We start from the raw sequence: 20474 nt of genomic DNA on the forward strand, positions 1-20474 counted from the left end.
TCCTAAGAGTCCTCACAGGGGCAGCATCCACTGCAGGATTGCTTTTAACCTATCCCCATGCTGAGCCCAGTCAAATCTCACACCTGCAAAAATAAACAGGTACACTTATTACTACGTACTACTGTTATTCTCTGTCTTTTCATAGCTGGGGGAATAAAACTTTGGTCAAGAAGACAAAGATGCTTCTGTTACCTCAAATTTCAACACAGGGGAGCCCATACCTTTTTTGTTATTTTAGAAGAGCTGCCCGGAGAAAAAAAGACAATTAAAACACAAAAATGTAATTTTCCATAATGAAACAAATTTCACTTTTTTGCCGCTTCTGGCATGGCTGATCATTTTTTGAATTGTGGCATTTCCATGTACCATCAATTACTTCTACAATTAAGTCTACACAAGAAGACAAAATTGCCACATACAATGTGGCAAGAAATTCCTTCATACAGTATAATTAAAAAGCTTCAAACAAGTACATCTTCACTGTTGTTGTCTTTAAGCTCATGGCTGCTGCTGGACTCTTAACCAAAAACAGATTCTTCTCCTGATTTTAACTATTTTTTCATCAATGTTACGTAACTCATATTTGAGAAAAGAAAAACAAATACTGTATTTCTGAGAACAGTAACACTGCTCATAGATGCTAAAAACACAAAATAAGTCAGCCAACTCAAGACAGCTAAAAAGAGCATTCTAGCAACATATATTTGTGCCCTTCCTTTTTGTGGTTCTTATTTTAGTCAGCTCTATATCAAACAGAGAGCTGTATCAGTAGATTTTGTTACAGTGGCAACGTGTAAGTTGGCAACAAAAATATACCATAGACAAAGTAGTAAAAATGGGAAAAAAATAGGATTTATGAGAATATGTCTTCACAAAGGTAAGAAGGTAGATTTGAAGCTACTCCTGGAAGACTTCATAGAATTGTGTTACAATTCTAAAACAAGATCAGAAGCTGCAAAACAAAATCCTAATTGCAAGCTAGCAAATAATAAGGTCGACGTATTTTCTGCTGTAAATAATAAGACAAGGCATGTGAAGCAAGAAATGAGGTCTTCTCTTTTGTTTTTCCTCAAATGAGTGACAATTACAACATTACAAAAATATTATTACCAGCAGCTTCAAAATGAAGATGATTATATAAAAGAAGCTTGATGATTCTAAGAAAAGAATATCATATATTCAGGCATTAGAACTAAGTAAGATACAAATGCTCTGAGAGGAGCTACTTATCCCTATGAACTTTTAGAGGGCAAAAACACTAAAATACCTGCATCAAATTCAAACTCTGCTCCATCAGCACTTGTGTCACTCTGAAGACCCCCTCCGTTGTCTAATCCAAGCCCATCCTCATTCTCGTGGCAGGCATTTGTCTGCAGTTTCACTGGCTGAGCTGGTCTGTGTAAGCTGACTCCTTTAAAGGCTGGGGTCACCACAATGAACTTCATCCATTGCCTTGCCAGTGCAACTAGACCTTTCTTTAAGGTAACTAGGGCAGGAAGGCCATCACTCTTAAAAAATGAACAAAAATGCATTTTAACAAACTGTACATAAAAAATCAACATTATAAAAATATTTTTTAGTAGATAAAATACTCCCATTCCTAGCTTATGATAGAACTGTGCTTGCACCACACAGTACCTGTATAAGTAGTCACAGGGCTAACAGATAAGAAGAACTATAGCTTCATTAAACACAGTAAATACATTCATTTACAATACATTCAATCCTGAGGATCTAGCCCAGTGGGCGAAGAATAAACAGCAGGAAACAAGATTATCAAATATGAAACAAGAAGTGCTGAAGTAATTATAAGGCTTTAAACTATAAACTAAAAATCAGAGCAGCCCTAGAGTGACTGTAGAAACAACTGAAATTAAAAACTGAGTATTTTTTTTTTCCTTTGTTGGTAAGCAGTCATTTAAAAATATAGAACTGAGGTAAAAATAGGGATTGTTTTGATTGCATCACTGAATAGTGCTTAAAAAAAAAAAACACACACACCTTTATTTTTACCACAAATCAAACAGGGCTATTTCTGCCACAAATTGTGCTATTTCTGATCACTGGGCTCTCAGTTGAACACAGGGAAAGAAAAACATATTGTTGAAATCTGTCAGCCATGCAAATGGATTATGAAAACGATGCAAAATCAGGGACAAACACTCCTCCTTATGCCCAATATATGTGTCCAAACAATTATTTACCATTACAATCCAAGTATTTACATTCTAAAGCCACCAAAAAGATTAGGTCCTTAAGTCTTAAATTTTTTACAATTCTAGCTTTTTTAAACCAGTGAAGTGCCTGTATTATTAAAATATTTCTAAAAGACATGAAGTCTAGTTCTCAGAAAAAAATAATTGAAATATAACCTAATTCTTCCATGTACTTGCATCAATAACTGAGATTTCATTTTAAAACTACAAATTTTTACTACTTCACTCTTACCTTTAAGAAAAAATAAATTTTATTAAAGAGACCATTAAATAAAAAGGCATGTATTTAAAATTGTTATGATTTCATATATATTTGCCAATAAAATAGCTAAACAAAAATCAAGCATATACACAGGCCACAAGAAAAACAGCAGACCTAAAAGAAAGTGACATGTGAGAAGCCATGTCTACTTAGCAAATGAAGTACATATACACCAGTTTAGGTTTATTTCCTTGTTTACAGTTTTCCTTATGCGGTTACCTAATTGGAGATACTAGAGTTGGTTTAAACTAACATGCTGAGTTATTTACATGTTTACGGGGTAACTCACCATGGTGGCATCCTCAATAATAGAGTAATTTGCTTGGTGAAGGTAATGGTGCAGTATATTACACAGTAAACAGGAAGGATTTTCTTGCAAGAAACGAGCCACTTTGGTTAGCCTGTTGTACTTGCTTCTCAGGGGAAAGTGCACGCTTTTATTCTAGATTAAAATGCAAATATTTTTCACACATGAACGTACTCGCAAACAGAACATGCACGTGAATTATAATTTCAGCTACGATAGCACAAACCTTTAACTCCATTTTGAACTTCTACAATAAAATTGACACATGGATAACTACCATATTTTTAAAAGTGCTATCTGAAAATAATCATATTTGAAGTTTGTTTATTTATATGCAGTAATAAAGCTGGATTCAAATCCCACACTTTTGCAAAGTTACTTCTGGACTAAAAAATATATTTGCTAAGCTAGCTGAGATTTCCAAATGAACTGTTAATTCCTAGTTAGATAAAAAAATACTTCTCTAATTTGGCTTATTGGTAGAAAAAAGAGTAGAAAAAAATAAAGGGAGGTAACAATAGGGGAACGCTGCAAAGGGCCATTAGTAGAGCATAAAACTAGTATGACACTAAGCTCTCAGTCTTGCAATACAAGATGGGATCTCACGAAGAGGTATCACTTCTCAAAATCTTCCCACTAGATGGTGCTAATTAAACAAACAGCAGAAAACTGCCTACACACACAAAAGCTCCTTAGCAAATCACACTAAGACCCAATTTTTATAACAGCTCTACCAATAATAGTTTTCAACAATGAAAAAAAGTCTATTTTGCTCTTCTCACTAGAATTGTTCACCCTCACTTTGCTTTCTCTAACAAGTGGATCTGATGAGCGCAATAATTCAATACACTGCAGGGGCACAGAAGTTCACATTTTCTCCTAAAAGATACCCTGAATATTTCATGATTCAAGCACACTTTCATATTTCGTAAGATGTATCAGATATCAAAGCCATACTTCTTTCAACAGACTGAATCTCCAATTAATTTACATGGAGATGCACACCTGTATGAAGCACAAGACTTCATCACTAGTAATAGCTGTTTTTTTTTCCCCCACTGAAATTTAGATTCTGTGCAAAAAGCACAGGCAGTAAATTCTTGTAACCAATTCTTGAAAAACTGTCTTAAGAGGCACTGTAAGTTTCGGCGAAAATATTCAGACCCCCAAATGAACATGTATTACATATTACACCGCTCTGTTCTGATTGGCCTCTTGATTTTAGAAAGGTCATTTACCTCTAGTGCTTCTGTCATTATGCAACCCATAACAGCACAGATTCGCAGTGTTCCTTCAGTTTCTAGCTTATTTAAAGATGACTTCACTTGATCAATGGGAACAAGCCAAGCACCAACTGCAGGAGTTGCAGTACTCAGGAGGTTCAGTTGCCTAATTGAGAAAAATAAGAAGCATTAGGTATTCACATTCAGCAGCAGCAATTAGCAAGATTTTCTACTACTACTACGAACGACATTCAAATAGGTGGAATATGAGAACATTAATTGAATCCCACATTAATTGTTATACAAGGTATTGTGATGAGATTTTGCTGAAGGACTGAGGCAAGAATATTAGGGAAAAAAATCACAAAAAGACTTTCTAATTTATAGTTATATACTGACAGATAGGAATATTTAGTTTGTTGAATTGTATGTTTACAATGTGCTTGTTCTATACACATACAAAGTTTCATTAAGTTTGCTTTGACCTTTAGAGATGCTTAGTATCCATTCTAGAGTATATAACAGAAATTTTCAAGTGTTGACACAGAGTATGAAAAAACTATCTTAGAAAGATTTATTTGAATCTTAGAGTGCAAAGTCAATAAGATCAAGGTTTAAGCATTATATTGAAGACCAAAGCAGTGAGTGGTTCTCTCCTAATCAAAACAAATATTCTCACTCACACCCCTTGCTCTCCATACATCTCATTCTCACTGGAAGTAATTTATTTATTTTTTATTATTTCTACCATATCTAAGTAAAATTTTTCTAGCAACACTTTCATATACATGATGGCAGTTACAAATTGAACCAAGAACTACTGTGATATATGTAAATTCCAAAACCAGAATTTCCAGAGAAGCTTCAACAATTATTGAAGTTACATTCAGAATCTACCAAATACAACTGTAATTTACCAAACCAGAATTGTTATTTTCTTTCTCTTAAATCAGAGAGAGTCATACCTTGAAAATACATGGGCTGGAGAACGCACATTGGTAGGAGCTGCAAAACTAAACCAAATTTCTTTGATTGTTAGCTTCATGCTGCAGGAGTCAGGCGGAGGAGGCATCAAGGGTATGTCTTTTTTCAGATCATCAGATTCAACCCCTTCATCCTTAAAAAACAAAACATAAAGTCTTTTACAAAGTATTAAAAGGCACTAGCCTGCTGTGCACTGTTCACAAAAAAATAGTTTCATATCCATTTAGGCAAAGAAAAATAACCTAATGCTGTTCATCAACTCTCCCAAGACAACACTAACAGACCTTAGAGAAAGCTTAAAATTTAATGCACAAGAAAGCAGTTTGAATCAGTTGGTACAGCAACAGATCTGTCAATTTTCAGTTTTATACTACAAATCGTAATCGCTTTAAAGAAACACAACCTAAGACCAATCAATTCAGCCCAGTATACATACCTGCTCATCTGAAACTGAGTTTCCATTAATATCTGAAGAGGGACTTATTCTATCACAAGGAAGGTTATCGTCAGACACATCAGTATTATAACCACTACCAGTTGGAGAATCTGAAGAGTTATTTGATGCAAGCAATCCACCTCTCTCTGTAGCACTTGATTTCCCCATGACTCCGAATGTATTATACAATACCGCACCAGATTGTCTTCCTCCTAGAAAAGCAGACACACTACAGCTGCAAATGTTTGCCACACACAAACTTCTATAAGTTACATCCCACAGAAAAAAAAGAAAAAAAAAAAGATACGCTTAACAGGATAAACACATATGATTTTGGTTAAACAAGATGCATTACCAATTTTACGTACAACTTAAAAGCTAGTTGTAGAGCTTCCTATAGTTTGTTCCAGGTAGATGAAGAGTAATCACAATGCATGGAGGCTGCTTTTAAACACTATTCCCTGACAAGAACAACTTGAATGACAGAAAATACATATATGCTCTTTTTCTTTATGAAGCCAGCTTTCCTCCTGAAAGCAGAATTCCAGTCCTACATTCAGACACTTAGTGTGGGTATGATTGCAAGGTCAGGGTTTAAATAATCAGTGAAAGCACAAATTTCTACCTTCACTTTAGCTTCCAGACCTGTTGAAAATAATGTATATGGAATTATTTCATACACTGTCATAAGCAGCAAGGACTAAAAGCTCCTGTATTATAGAATTTACTATGTGATATAATTTATGTACTATAGACATATTATTTATTATCACCTATATTCATGTATTTGAAATCAAATAATGGCTAAAATAGAAGACCCAACAACAGAGTTGTTATCAGTTTCATAATACAAAGTAATACAAAGCCTATATAGTCTTACCTTTTATAGTTAAATTTTCAATTCCACACTCGAACATTATCCAACCCCACTTCTCCTGACTAGGACCGATTCGAGTTACATCTGGTACAGCTTGTTGGTCTGTTTCATCCACAAAAGCAAACTCATCCAACTCTTCCAAAGTAAAAAGAACTTTTGATTTCCCAAAGGGAATAGCTGTTATTGCACAAGTTCCAATATCTTAAAATAAACACATTTAGCATTCTGTTACAAAATGGAAAAACTTCATATCTTCAAACAGCCCTCAAGTTTACAGTATCTACTTGCAAGTAAAGTATTTTGGAATACTCTTTAGTATTCCTGAAACAGGAAGAAAAAAAAAGAAAAAAAAATCAAAGTACAAGCAAGAAAAAAAAAATGTTCACAAAGCCCAAAACCCTTCCTCCCAGAAAGTTTATTTTATTTGGTCAGGGTAATTTTTAAGTCTGGAAAAGCAACAACGGAGCAACTCGAAGTTCAAACTTTTAGACGTTACCAATCCTAACATATCTGCCTTCTTCATCTTTTTACAGTCATGGTTCCAAATATACGCGTACAAACAAGCTCTTCAGATTTTTATCTCAAAGTGCCTATTAGCCCAAAATTTTTATCAAAAACATTCTTAATAAATACCTAAAGTTTAACAGCAACAAATAACAGTAATACTGACAGTGCTCTTGGATAATATGTTTGAATAGAAATGCATTTGGTATTAACTATAGCACAATGAATGGATATTCTACAATAAATTTCTGAATTTAATTCAGAGACTGCTTCTCGGTTGGAAACATGCCTTTGTCTATACTGGAAGAATAGAAAGCAATAAGTCTCACTGATTCCTAAGAAAACACTGCCTCAAGTAGTTTTTGATTCATTACGATCCTTGCTGTCTAAGATCCAGGAGGGGACTACGCCACCTTCATTTCTTTGATATTAGGATGTAGATTAAATATAAATCCTTTCTTTTAGTGACATTTCTGAAGGAACATTTTAAGAAAATTTATACCTGTTTCCTATTACCTCTCACACAGAGTTAAATGTCAAATATCTGGGGAAAAAAACCACACTAAGTCAACTTATATTCTTTCCATACAATTCTCACTCTGCGCCCCCAATTGATTAACAGCAATCACTTTCAAAGCATACATGAAATGCGAAGTTCTCTAGAAAGACATTCCTCAACCCTTTTAAATAGAAGTAGAGCTTTTTCGTTACAAGTCAAGAATTACCTGGCCTTCTCAGAAGTCTGCAGTATACCTCACACAAGACACTACAGCTGAGATTTCACCCAACTAAATAAAAATTGAGCTAATCCCTTTTATCTTCTCCAATTTATTTTGTTTTCCTCCAGTTTGATTTGCTCACTCATCTTTACACAGGCTTTTTTGTTATGTGGTTTTTATTCATACTTGTTTCACAGAGCATTTCCTCATGTCCTAAAGACTCCTGCTCTTCATGGGACACAGTAAAACATGGCGCTAGCTGATACAGATCGCATCAAAACTGAGTCAGATTTAACTTAGAAAGCAATAAAAATGTCAGCATGTAAAAGGTACTCAAGACTTCTTGCCAAACCACAACATAAGAACAGTCTCTACTTTTGCTTATCTTCATCTTTTCCACGATCAGAAATTATAGCAACCAAAGTTAATTCATGAGCTCTTGAAGGCATTTCCTTAACAAAAACAAGAATGAACACAATCACGTAGATCTCATTTTCTGTTTTATAGGCACTATTGTTAAAAATCTACAAGCTGAAAGTGCCAGTACATTCATGTTATACCTATCTTGAAATAGTTAGAAAGTACTAAGAAAGCTAGTAAGTGTAATTCATTTGCTGCGTTGAGTGAAAAAAAAAAACAGCAGCTGAGAAGGAAAGGAGATCAACTGGAAAGAAGGGAGCCTAGACATGAAATTTTATCAGTCAATCTTTACCATGCAACCTGTTTGCCACAAAAGCCGCTTAGAAATCAGTCTTGATGTTTTCCCTCTGTCTACGTTTAAAATCATCATATTAGTAAAATAACAGCAAACAATTCAGAGTAACCATCCTAAACTTCTTTTTGGACTATTGCATAATCTCTAGTTTCAAATGTCTTTTTATCTGTGTTAATAAAAAATGAGCTTAAGGCAAACTATCACCACTCGCTTCTATTAAAAATGACATTTTCACAATAAAAAAAAAAGGCTTACCTGTCGTATCAAGGCCTCTAAGTTGTCCGTGAACACGATGGATGTTCAACTTAGCAGCAATTTCTTTTCCTTTTTCTGCTCCAGCATTGGATCTCAGTGAGCCAGAGGACTGGGGCTGCATTTTACTGGCTTGGATATAACGATCAAATGTGACAGAATTCCTCCCAGTTTCTGCATTGTTCGAAGACTCCTCCACTATACCCCTTTAAACACATGGGAGAAAAAACAATTAAGCAACTCTCTGATAGACATGCTACTCTTATTTACTTTTTTAAAAAAAAATTTGAGTGACATTAAGTGACATAAGCACAGCAGTATTAAGAATTCTTTGTAAAGTCAGAAGATAATTATACTTTGGTAGAAAATTACTGAAAATTTCAATTTTATCCTGCATAATGTGACTTAAATCTTAGGTTCCAAAATGATTCTGGAAGGGTTCTTCTACTTCTCAAAGAAACTGCAGTTTTAACTAGATATTAGGTGTTAATTTATAGCATACTGAAGAGACATTTTATTGTTTAATTCATTCATGACTTTTTAAAATACTTCCTTTCACAACTGCAGGCTATATGTCAAAAAAAATTGTTAACACTAAGTCTTTTGGCTAACATAACAATAAAAAAAACACCAACAGTGACATATTTTATTCTTACCTATTCATACGAACTTGCGTAGCAATTCTATCAAAGCACAAAGCTACTAATGAAACATGAGTCACAGTTTTACCAGAAGAAACCCCTGGGGATTCATCAACGGACGCTTGTAGTAAACACAGGTTCACCTATATGTAAAATTTCCCCGAAGAGTAAAGAAATTTAGAAAAACGTGTTACATTAATCATACATCACAAACTTCTGATATAATCTTGTCTTAAACTTATGAGTAAAATCAAACTTTTAAAGATAAAACCTCCACACCAAGATGTAAAAACATCACTTACAGACATTGCAGTCAGTTATCTCTATAGCAATTATTATTTAACTTGCATACCTTTACCTACCCTAAGATCGAACATCTCCAAAACAGTCTACCCTACTTATCACATTAGTTATCTATCACAAATACATAACTTCACTTACGCTTTCCAGTACACACAATAAGGGTAATTTATGAGTTACATGTCTACCAATAACCTAAACAAAAATTCTTACCTTTGGTACACTAACGTTGGCCTGAAGGCCTTTAATTGTCACATTATCTTGCTTAAGTGAGAGATTTGTCTGTGCTGGTCCCTGGTTTGTTGTTCCCATAGTAGTGGCATCTATTTTTGTTCCTCTAATATCCTGCTTGGAAGATAACTTGGAGGGGAAAAAGGTGGTAACACTTAATAACTTATTCTCACTGAAACTTGGAACTGCTAAGCTGAAGTGTTGAGCAGCTCTGAACTGTTCAGCAGCACTGAACTACAAAGAGATTCTGACTGCATTTAAAGCCCAATGCCATCATTTCTAGAACAAGGACTGTAGCACGTACAGGTATGTTATGTTTAGATACCAAAGGGTAGCAATGCCATTCTAAAATAAACTTTCTAATGACCAGATTTCAGCTAAAAGCTTGAGTTCTACATGTATCAGTTATACGGAACAAGTTGTTATGAAGTAAATAAGTAGTGTCAATTATACTGTGAAGTCTAAGAAACGCCAAATAAAAAATATATAAATTTAGTCATTAACTTGGACAGAAAGAACTCTTAACTCAGTACAACTACCATAAAATTCTTTTCAAGCTAGATTAATATAGCATTTAGCTACCGTACCTCAAAAAATTGAATTCAATTAAATCTTTTCCTATGTAAAATAAAGAAATGACTATTCTTTCAAAATTTTGGATAATTTTCTTGTTCCCTTCCTTACGTTTTCTGAGAAGCTTGTTTTGCTGTTCTGTACAGCATCTTGAAGAACTTTGCAGTGCAGATCATCAACAATAGCTGCTGGGTGTCGAGAGCTCGCACAGTGCACCATTGCTTCTATATACCTGTGAGAGGGAACAAGCCCACAACAGGACACTTAAACTTCCAGTTTCACGTAACACACCATCTGTAGCATTTAATTAACACTGCAAAGAGAAAAATTAAGCACAGAAAGTGTACTTTCAAGGTCACAATGACATCCTTCTAGCTTCTTTATAGGACAAGCAGAATAATATTCAATGGCTGCAAGGCACTGCCGTTCCATCAGTCATGTATTTTTCAATCCTTTTACCTAAACCTCTGCTCAGCCTAACAGTTTTGAGACAATTTTTAGTATAACCAATTAACACCAAAGTAGTAAAAATAAAATTAATTACCTGTCCAACGCTTCTGCTACAAGAGGAGTCAGAACCACATCTACAGTTCCTTTTACTTCTACTATTGCTGTTGTCCTTGTCTGGAAGACTGGGTGATCCAATGTCCATTCTTCTGTTATTGTTTCATCATCTGTGTTTTCTGCAGACTTCTTATCCAAAGGAGTGTAAGGTGTACTAAACAAGTCAAATACATGTTAATAATCCAGATTTGTGAAAGAAATACAAAAGTGTACATCACTAAATGCTTGCATCTTGTATATTTTTTTTAATACTTTAATAGGACTCCAACAGTACCAAAACATTAGTCTTGGATGGTAGGCCCAAGACTAAATCAAAATTCATCCAATTCAAGGGAAGAGTCTACACGCATTAAAAGAGTTAACTCCTTAATAATGAGACTATGCATAATAAACTGATGTGAGGTTATAGCCACATATTAGAAAATGTTCCTTGTCATGAACAATGTATAAACAGGTCTTCAGCTTGTGTAAATTCTCCTGAGGCCCTCTAGGTATCATTTTAATATTCAGTAAAAGGCATACAATGGCAGTTTTGTTTTTCTGCATAGCTCAGAAAGCACAAAAACAATTTCAGGGCAAGGCCCTTACTGAGATTCAAGTTCAGCTTTAGGCAATGCAATGGGCACTTTCTATAAGCACTTCCCAAAATCACGTAAGTAAATTGCCTTTGTATTTCATTTTGACCAAAACCAAACATTTTGTAATAAAATACCCTGCTTTGAAATAGACCTGTACTAAAACTAATGCTACAAATCAAATTTTGAATGGGCTAGCAAGAGCCAAAATACTTTACTAAAGTATCAGGAAAAAAAATGTTTTAACCATGTTACACAATTTTCAACTTACTTAGATGTTGATCCTGTAAGCTGCATGCCTCTGTCCAGTAACGAATTAGCTGTGAGACCCTGCTTAACAATCTAAGAGAAAAGTACAAAGAAATATATTACATTCCTTCTATGTATCAAAAAATACCCAAGGAATATTCAAATGAAGATTCTCCTTACAGTTTTTTTTTTTCTTAAAAGAATCCTTCATATGCACATACTCCAATATAGTGTAAAAAAATAAAACTTTGCAAAAACTTCATAATCTAATCTCAAGCCATTGAAAAAGTTAAATCATAGATGGACAGTCACTAATTGCTTAAAAGGGACTTCAAATAATATTCTATGAAAGGACTGCATAAACATATAAAGCTTTTGCTACAAAGTGATAACAAGATGAAATTCCAGAGCTTAGACACCTGTTATCTATCAAGTCATTTCCATTATGTTTCATATATTTCATTTCAGTTCTTTCCTTAGATACGTATGCTTGTATCACACTGGAAAAAAAAATGCAAACGTACAAAAATAATTTTATCAAATTATTCATTTCAAATTTACTCTAAAGTAACTCATTTAGCACTCAGCATGTATTCTGTCAGTATTAAATGTACTGCTACTAAAATTTCTTTATAATATATATTTTAAACAAAACTCATGTAAATATCCTTCAGCTGTATATCGTTCAACAAGTAGCATTTCTAATACAATAATGATAATTCAGAACACGCATCCTATTCACATAATATAACAACCATTTTCTTTTCCAGTCTCCCAGCCACACAGTTGAAGACTTGAAGTCAGAATTCCAAAGTATTTCTTGACTAAAAGCCAGGAATTTTCACGTGTCTCATGACTTTATTTATACAACATGTATATTAAACAATTTGAACTTGTCTTGAATTCTTACTAGTTTCTCTACTCTTCCTTCCTCTATCTTTCGTACCTTAAAAGTTGGGATAGAAAGCTGCTCAAAAGATGATGAACTTTCTTCACTGGTTGGCGTGTCAAGGTCTAAGGGGCGATGTAATGAGGATTTTGAAGTTCTTTTGTTAGTTGGATGCTTTACCGACCAGTTGATCACCTGGAACTGTGTAAGATAGTTTTGATAACACGCCATTACAGGCTGCTGGGAAGTTATTTGCTCACTTTCTACAGTCTTTTCAGGTTCCATGACATACATATTCTCAACATGCTCATCTTCTCCACCTAGAGCCGAAACAAATGAAGCCTGTGAAGGATGAGTCTTAATTGGCAACGTTTTAATGTCTTGACTCATTTCTCCATGTACAGTACTTGTTAAGGGCCCTTCCACACTGTGATAAATAGACCCTCTACTGTATTCAATTTTCTGAGCTTGCTTTTTTCTCTTCTTCCTCCCTGGATAAGTTCCTGGTCCTTCATCACTACTTATTGGCTCAAACTCTTCTGCTGCAGAAAAGTAGGCTTCACTGTCAGCCATTGACATACTAGAATCCATTGAGCGGTACTGGTGAAATGAATTTGAATCTGCAGACGGTGTATACGGAAAAGAACCAAAGCTCCTCCTCTGCTTTGGGGAGTCCAAGACATTCTCATCACTGCGAGACACATCACTGCTGAACTGCACACCAACTGCAACAGGCTGCTTGTCTCCGTAGAAGGCTGCTGTGAGGCTCTTGGTGCTGCCGAGCCGGGTGGAGCACACTGACGCCTGCCGTTTCAGCGGAGACCTCATGGGAGACTGACCAACAGGCCTTTCCTGGCTGCTAGGGGATGCAGGGCTACCCTCTGCACCCTCACCTGCAACACTGGAAAAAAAAAATACAATGGACGTTTCATTTGCTTATTTTATTCCCAGTGCTTCTCTTTACATTATAAGAGCTGTCAAATGCTACAGTGACTCCGTGATTTTCTGTTAGTATAGCAACTATTTTCATAACGCTGATGGCATATTAAATTCTGCCACTTGCTAGTCCGCTTGTCTACGTAAGAGGAGATATAAACAAATGGTAATGGCAAGTGTTATTGTCTTACATGCTGGGTTTTCTACCCAGATCCCTATTGTTAGGGATACTTTCTACCTAGATTCCTATTGTTATTTTTATAATTGTCCCCTATTAGTTATCCAAATTTGCATTCAAACTAGGAAATGGATGTTGGCAGTGCCATTGAAAATAACTAATACTCAGTAAGTTGCTAAATGTAAGGTGTGTTCTGTATTAACATGTTCAAGAGTCCAATTATACTCCCACCCAGACAGAGACCACTAACCTTCCACGACCATCTTCTCTTTTTGCACCAGACAAGAACTCCTTCTGTCCCAAGTGATCCTCGGTAGTAGAAGACGGGCTGTCTTTCTCACCTGCCAGCAAGGGGAGGGCAGCACTAGAACTGCTCGTTTCCTCTGAAGACGATGAGGAGCTATGGGAGCGCAGTGGCACTTGTAGGCTTAGATGTTGTGCTTTTCTTTCTATTTCTATACCCATAGATCTACAATCCCAATCTTTTCGTTTTACACCATTTGCTTTGCCTAGGATCATGAAACAGGAAAGAAAAATTGAACATCTGATAACACATCTACAATGGCTTCTTTTCCACCCATTCAAATAAAGTTCCTTATTAAATAAAAGCCCTGGTTTTGAAAACGTAGACTAGCATATTTAATAAAAATTAATAAAATCATAGCAGCAAAACATCAAATTCTCTTAACAGACTGCTTTCTAGACAAGTAAAACAAATGCAAGTCAAAAAGCTTCTTTTTACTCAGAAAGGATCAGCATGTTGATACAAAAATTCAGCATGTGAAAGTTTACTCACTATTATCAAGGCCCTGTCTGCACTCGGAAGGGCCCATACCACTACAGGCCCTCTTGCACAAGAACGCAACATATACTGCTCATTAACCAGAATCAGATAGACCACAAAAACCAATGTGCTGTTAGCGAATTATACTTTTGGGCAAATAAGAATTAAGTTAGAGAACAATGCATTCTCACCATCCAAAATTTTAGGAATCTCCTTAGTAATAATCCATTCTCCTGGCTGCAGTAATGACTGCCCATAAAACATATCAGATTCTGCACTTGTACTTGAGAAAGCAGAGCTGCTTGAAGGTGTCAGTTCCTCAAGTTTGAAAAAGTCTAGTCCTGTTAACGTGCCACCAAAGAAGCGACAACCACCAAGACAGCCACACTTGTTCTTGCTTCTCTTATTCTTCAAATTATCATCAGGCCACAAAAACCACAATCTACACAAAGGCAGAAAAAAAAAAGAAAAAACAACAATGAGACCACATCAGATTTAGTACATTTAAATTCAGTGAAAATCAGATTAAAATCTATCACACTTATTTGTAAGCTCCTGTTGAATTTAGCATGAAACAAGTTAAGCAAGATTTCTATCTGAAACACAGGTGTCACACAAAATGAATGATTAGCTCCAGAAAGGAGCAAATCAAAAACATATGCGATGCTGATGCAACTGTGCTCAGGCACAGATTATATCCACCTGCCACAATATACATTAATAGTAACAACTCGTTCTCTCAGCACAGAAGTAAGCACTGCAAACACTCCACACTTGCGTGTATTGCTCATGCCAGAGGCAATTGCTCTTAGGGGAAACACAGAGTCACAGTTAGACCAGACATCTTATTCACAGCTGCTCAGCCTGTTCAGAAATCTGTAAGGCCTATTTTCATTCCAGCTTGAGAAAAAAGGACAAACTGAATTCCCTTCCTCTCCATGGCCTTAATTTTGGGAGATGAGGGAAAACAGACAGAAAAGTTTTGCCAAAAATAATAGTTTTGTATAGACCGAGCAAATTCAAACCACCAACTTGATAGCTAAGTAGTCAACATACTTCAAAAAAAAAATCCATCTTTAGATGACTCTATTAACTTACACTGAAAAACATTCAAATCCATCTCATCCAAATCAATCTCTTACCTCTTTGTTCGGTTATCATGTGTCTCCAAGAAATGTCTCTGTACTTCGTGTTTGGAAGGATGATCTGCAGCTAAAGCAATGTCAGCAGTGATGAGCCCCAGGTTGACAGATCCAGCTTCCAACCAGTACGCCCTCCTTAATATTGGCTGAAGACCAGTTCTGCAATTGTTCACCTGCTCAACGTATTGTCTCAATTGTAAGTCTTGAATAGCAGCACTTACACCTTCTCCAACAGACTGGTTGTGGAGGTTGCAGTTTGCAATACGGATAGTACCCATCTGAAAACACGAGTAAAAACATGAAGTTTGAATACTTACAAGTGAAGCAAAGATAAAGTAGCCTTAATCCAGTTAACACATCACCTATTACAACCCAGGAAAGTCTCAGTAAACTACTCTCTCCAAAGATGACATGGGAACAGCTTTTTATATACAAGCACAGGCATACACACGTAAGAAAGCAAGCTTAGAAATTAGCTTCAGACAGTTTCCAAATAACAAAGTCTGTACTTGGGAGTCTCCTGTTGTAAAGGGATCCAAAGAGAATTCCCAACTGTAGACATGTTATAATGAACCTTTAAAAAATTTAATCATTATTAAATTCTTTGGTGTAATCATAAAAAACAATATATCTTCAATTTTTGAATTTACAGATCCACGATTTATTACTATAATTTAGACTAAAATATAGATTATATACTTCAAATACACAGCTGTATTAACTGATGGAACATGGACATTCAACTCCACAATTAATGTACACCTCAGTGAGAGAACTAAGTTAAATGGTGCAAAATTCAAGATACAAGAAATTCCAAATCCTGAACCTCAACTCTGATCCTTTGTGTTATAATACCTTTGTTTCTGTGATCATATTCTACTTCTTTTATTGGTATAGCTCCAGTAATTTTGTGGAACCAAACAGGAGGCTACCCTCTCTCCTGTATCTGGAGTAGTTCTTGCTTTGCTCTCACACTTAGCTGTGGAAACACATCACTGTACAACCAGCACACCTGCCCAGACAGAGTCAATCCTCCCCGACATTAGGGCACATAAAAGATGATGTAGTCCTGCCACACATGCTTAATTTTAAAACTTTGAATTATATGAAGTTTCCTTCAATTATTCTTGAAGGTGGATGAAGCTCCCTGCACAGCTTCAGTCATCTCCAAAAAGTCACCATGAAGTACCTGAATTTTTCCAATTTAATTTTCCAACTTTTGCAGCTGTCCTTACTTGCCCTGTGAAAAGAACCCACCCATGGAAGAGCTATTCATAGGGCTAATATTAAATTATTACTTCTCTCCTTTGTTACAAACTATAAAAGAAGCACCGGAAATCCTTTTTTAAATATGAATGAAACTCATCATGGATATAATTTTCTATAGTGGTTCGGGTTATTAAGCAGCCTTTGAAAATACTGACATTCATATTTATGCCTGCAAACACAGTTGATATTTGTGCTGATGCTTTATAATATTAGAATCAAAAGATTTTGAAGACTGAAATGCTTTTTTTCTTTTTTAACTGCCACAAGGTAGCAAGCCATTCAAATGACAAGATATCACATCACTCAAAATGTATAAAATAATTGCTGCTCTCCTTCAGTTAGATTCTTGTTCATAATGTGAAGCTGTCCCCAGAGTGTCACGTATTAAGCCTACCTTTTAGAACTGAATTTATTAATGGACAGCCCAACTATTAGTCATTAGCAGTACAATGCTTTTCTCCTTTTCTTGTGTTACTGTACTTTACTGTCTCTTAACTTTTACTTAGCCACAATTTTCTCTTACATAAGATGAGAGAGAACATCAGCTCTTCTCTCCACATCCTTTTTTGAACAGAGACACGATGCAGTATTCCAGATTCAGTCAGGCAGCAGCACTAATACTTCTCCCAGCTCTACCAATTATATATCTTAATTCAAGCAGCTGTCTCACATAAGACAACCATGAGTTATCGCACGGTGACTTGCATACATTCCTTCTCGAACATTTCCAGTTGCTGAGTTAGTAACTTACAGTAGAAGTTTTTACTAACCGTCACATACAGACACTAGTGTTTATATTGCCCAGTATTATTTTAATTTATTACACCAGTCTTGCAGCTCACATTCTTATTTTGGCAGACATCTACCCCGCCTAACCATTTTCCAATATCATTAATGAAAGTATTAAATATGACCCAAATTGACCTACTTCTGGCCCAGCCCAACCATTTTAACACCAACCTTCTACCATTTAGTTTCGAATATTCTGCTTAGTCCACTGCATGTAGGCAGGCAATAAAATCAGGCAGCTATTCTATCAAAAAATACGAAGAACTCTACTGACCAAAATATTTTAATTGCTGTAAAGATAAATATTTTTTACCTTTATATTGGTGGCACAGCCATGTTCTACCACATACAGATCTGCTCCATCCATGGCTAAGCGTGTCATAGTGTACTTTAAGTCATCAGATGTTGGGCATGGCCCAGGGACACAGTTCATCTAAAAACAGAAATAGATTTAAACACACATAAGGAGTTTAAACTGAATTTTATTTCTTATCCTTTTATTTACGTTCTGTTTAACAGAGGCCTAAAACTAGAGGAATAAAAAGTTACTTATTCCGCAATTGCAGCATGAATATGAGATGGGATGTTCCGTCTGTCCAGCAACATGAGCAGACCCACCTGGCTCTCCTGGCTTCCACCAGCAAAAAGAAAATTAAGCCCCCTAATAGAGAACATCACATAAACTGGAACCTATACATTAAAACAAGGAGGAGGTCAAGAGATGAAATTCAGGAATCATACTTTATATATCACAAGCCTCCTTAAGTCTTCAAGTGATTGCCTATATAGATTCCAAGAGACAAGCACCAAAAGCAGAATTCACGATGACAGACAAATTGTTATCTGTTTGCTTGGGGCATAGCAGTAGGAGTCCCGTGTTAAAAAAAAGGTCCGTGGAAGCCATAAGCTGTTGACTTAAGTCCCTCATCAAAGCACAGTTTCATCAATAGAGGGGATAGAGGGGATAGAGGGGTAAGGGGGAAGAAGTGTTCAAGGAATGCAAAGGGAAGTATGATCCTCCTTTCTTCAGAGAAACTGAAATATGGCATGTGCCTCTTAACTGTCACTGTACAGGTAAGAACCATGCATGACTCCTGCAGGCATTGTTTCTCAAAATAATTCATACAGCACTAAAACATGGTGTAAATCCACAGGAAAATACAGATAGAATCACTTTTCTTTCTAAAACACATCAATTATCAAAGAGGATATCCAATCTGAGTACATATTCCATGCGTCTTTATAACTAGGACTGGATTTGTAAATTGTTCCAAAGAGCCTGCACGAATATAGTGAGCAATTAAGATGGATGAAAGGTTACCTTAGAGTCACAAAAACGACGATCAATTCCATGTTGGCATATCATAACAGATTTTGGTCTTTCCAGTTCAAACTCACGGCACACTACATGAAACACAAAGGTCTGCCCCCATTCCAAAAGACATGCAAGCTGTAAGGAAAGACGTTGTCTAATAGTAAGTATGCAAAATTAACTTAGAGGATTCAACAGATTACTGAAAGAACATCACCAAAGGTCAGAAGGTGAGCAAGAATAAAATCAAACAGAAGTCCCCACCATATCATTCTGGCTTCATTACCTTGCTTACACACAGCCTACGGCTAACTCTAAATCATGTCTTAATATAAGAAAATAGCTTTATTCTTATGGTCAACCAGTCTCCTCATTGTAAAGACACAGCTCACCTTACTTCACCTCATAAAACGCCTCTAAATACCCTAACACCATTCATAATTTAAATGTCAGACTTCCTTGCATATAAGTAACAAGGTTACATTTAGAAAGCATAGGAGGAAACTGGCCAAACAGAACACTGCTGAATCTCTCTGGATCTGGTAATTAGCCAATTGCTGATTTAAACCTTTTATATAGTTAGCTTATTCATAAAGGAAATGAATCATAACTGTCTGTCTCTATTATGAGAGGGAAATGGGTTTTCTTTGGCTAACCAAAGGAAAGGGCACTTTAAATCAGGAGTAATTTAACTGGAATTTAATATAGCTATGACTGTCCTGCGCAAGATCTCTCTTTCTCCATTTAGTTGTATACCTTCACAAATTCTTGCAATACATCACACTGGGGAAGGAAAAAGACAATGACCTTGAAAGAGCAAGTTCAAGTTCTGCTTCACAGCCGTGCTAACAAGAAAGTAAAATAAAATTCCTGTATTAAATATAAAATTGAGAATGGCTTTCTATGGGAAGAAAACCATCAAGTTCCATCAAACATTTAGAAGAGTCCTCTAAATCTTATAATACTTTTGATTTACTAGGTGTAATCTTGAAGCTTATAGCACTGGAGTAAAAGCAATAGCTTGTGTAAATCAGTAGTAGCATTTGGGGAAATACATTTCTACAGAAGTCTGTACATGCAGCACGAAGATGTATCTGGACTCTCTTATTTAAATTTACTGAAATTGCTTGTAAGCCTGATTTTTATTTTATTTGCTGCAGAAGTCTTCTACTGAAATAGTTGTTTAAAGCCAGAAAATGCCTTTTTTTTTTCAATTAATAAGAGGATGCAGAAGTGCCTTAATAATCAAACTGTAACCAGGAAATAGAATTTATGTATTTTTCTCACGTTTCAGAACATAGTGATAAAACAACCTTTTCTAAAGATCTCACAGCCCACATCAGAAATAAATCAAAGTGATTTGTCTAATGTGTGCTTGGAGCCACTACTATATATTGAAAAATGAAAGCAGCAAAAATGGCAGGAACTAAAAAGTAGTTAATACTAAGACTGACCTAAGAAACTTGAACACTGTGAAAGCAAACTATGTTCCAGTGAGACCAAGCATCAAAAGTTACGAAGCTACTAGCTACTCTTCTGCTGAGGTT

The 20474-nt window shown here is 35.7% G+C and overlaps 1 protein-coding gene across 1 annotated transcript in view; it reads right to left on the bottom strand.

Annotated features, from left to right (window-relative positions):
- The window catches only part of BLTP1 (bridge-like lipid transfer protein family member 1), a 109791-nt gene that overhangs the window by 54192 nt on the left and 35125 nt on the right, over window positions 1-20474 (bottom strand). Inside the window, exons 23-41 of the mRNA XM_083835806.1 lie at window positions 18937-19065; window positions 17929-18048; window positions 15558-15835; window positions 14607-14857; window positions 13882-14140; window positions 12575-13418; window positions 11651-11721; window positions 10785-10958; window positions 10352-10472; window positions 9650-9796; window positions 9152-9279; window positions 8499-8701; window positions 6309-6506; window positions 5429-5640; window positions 4974-5125; window positions 4024-4174; window positions 2768-2920; window positions 1241-1508; window positions 17-83 (exon numbers count right to left, since the gene is read on the bottom strand). Coding sequence (XP_083691932.1) covers window positions 17-83; window positions 1241-1508; window positions 2768-2920; window positions 4024-4174; window positions 4974-5125; window positions 5429-5640; window positions 6309-6506; window positions 8499-8701; window positions 9152-9279; window positions 9650-9796; window positions 10352-10472; window positions 10785-10958; window positions 11651-11721; window positions 12575-13418; window positions 13882-14140; window positions 14607-14857; window positions 15558-15835; window positions 17929-18048; window positions 18937-19065 — 3926 coding nt within the window. The remainder of the gene's footprint in view (window positions 1-16; window positions 84-1240; window positions 1509-2767; window positions 2921-4023; window positions 4175-4973; window positions 5126-5428; window positions 5641-6308; window positions 6507-8498; window positions 8702-9151; window positions 9280-9649; window positions 9797-10351; window positions 10473-10784; window positions 10959-11650; window positions 11722-12574; window positions 13419-13881; window positions 14141-14606; window positions 14858-15557; window positions 15836-17928; window positions 18049-18936; window positions 19066-20474) is intronic.

The sequence above is a fragment of the Anser anser genome (genome assembly GCF_964211835.1).
Source record: "Anser anser genome assembly, chromosome: 4".
NCBI lineage: Eukaryota > Metazoa > Chordata > Aves > Anseriformes > Anatidae > Anser > Anser anser.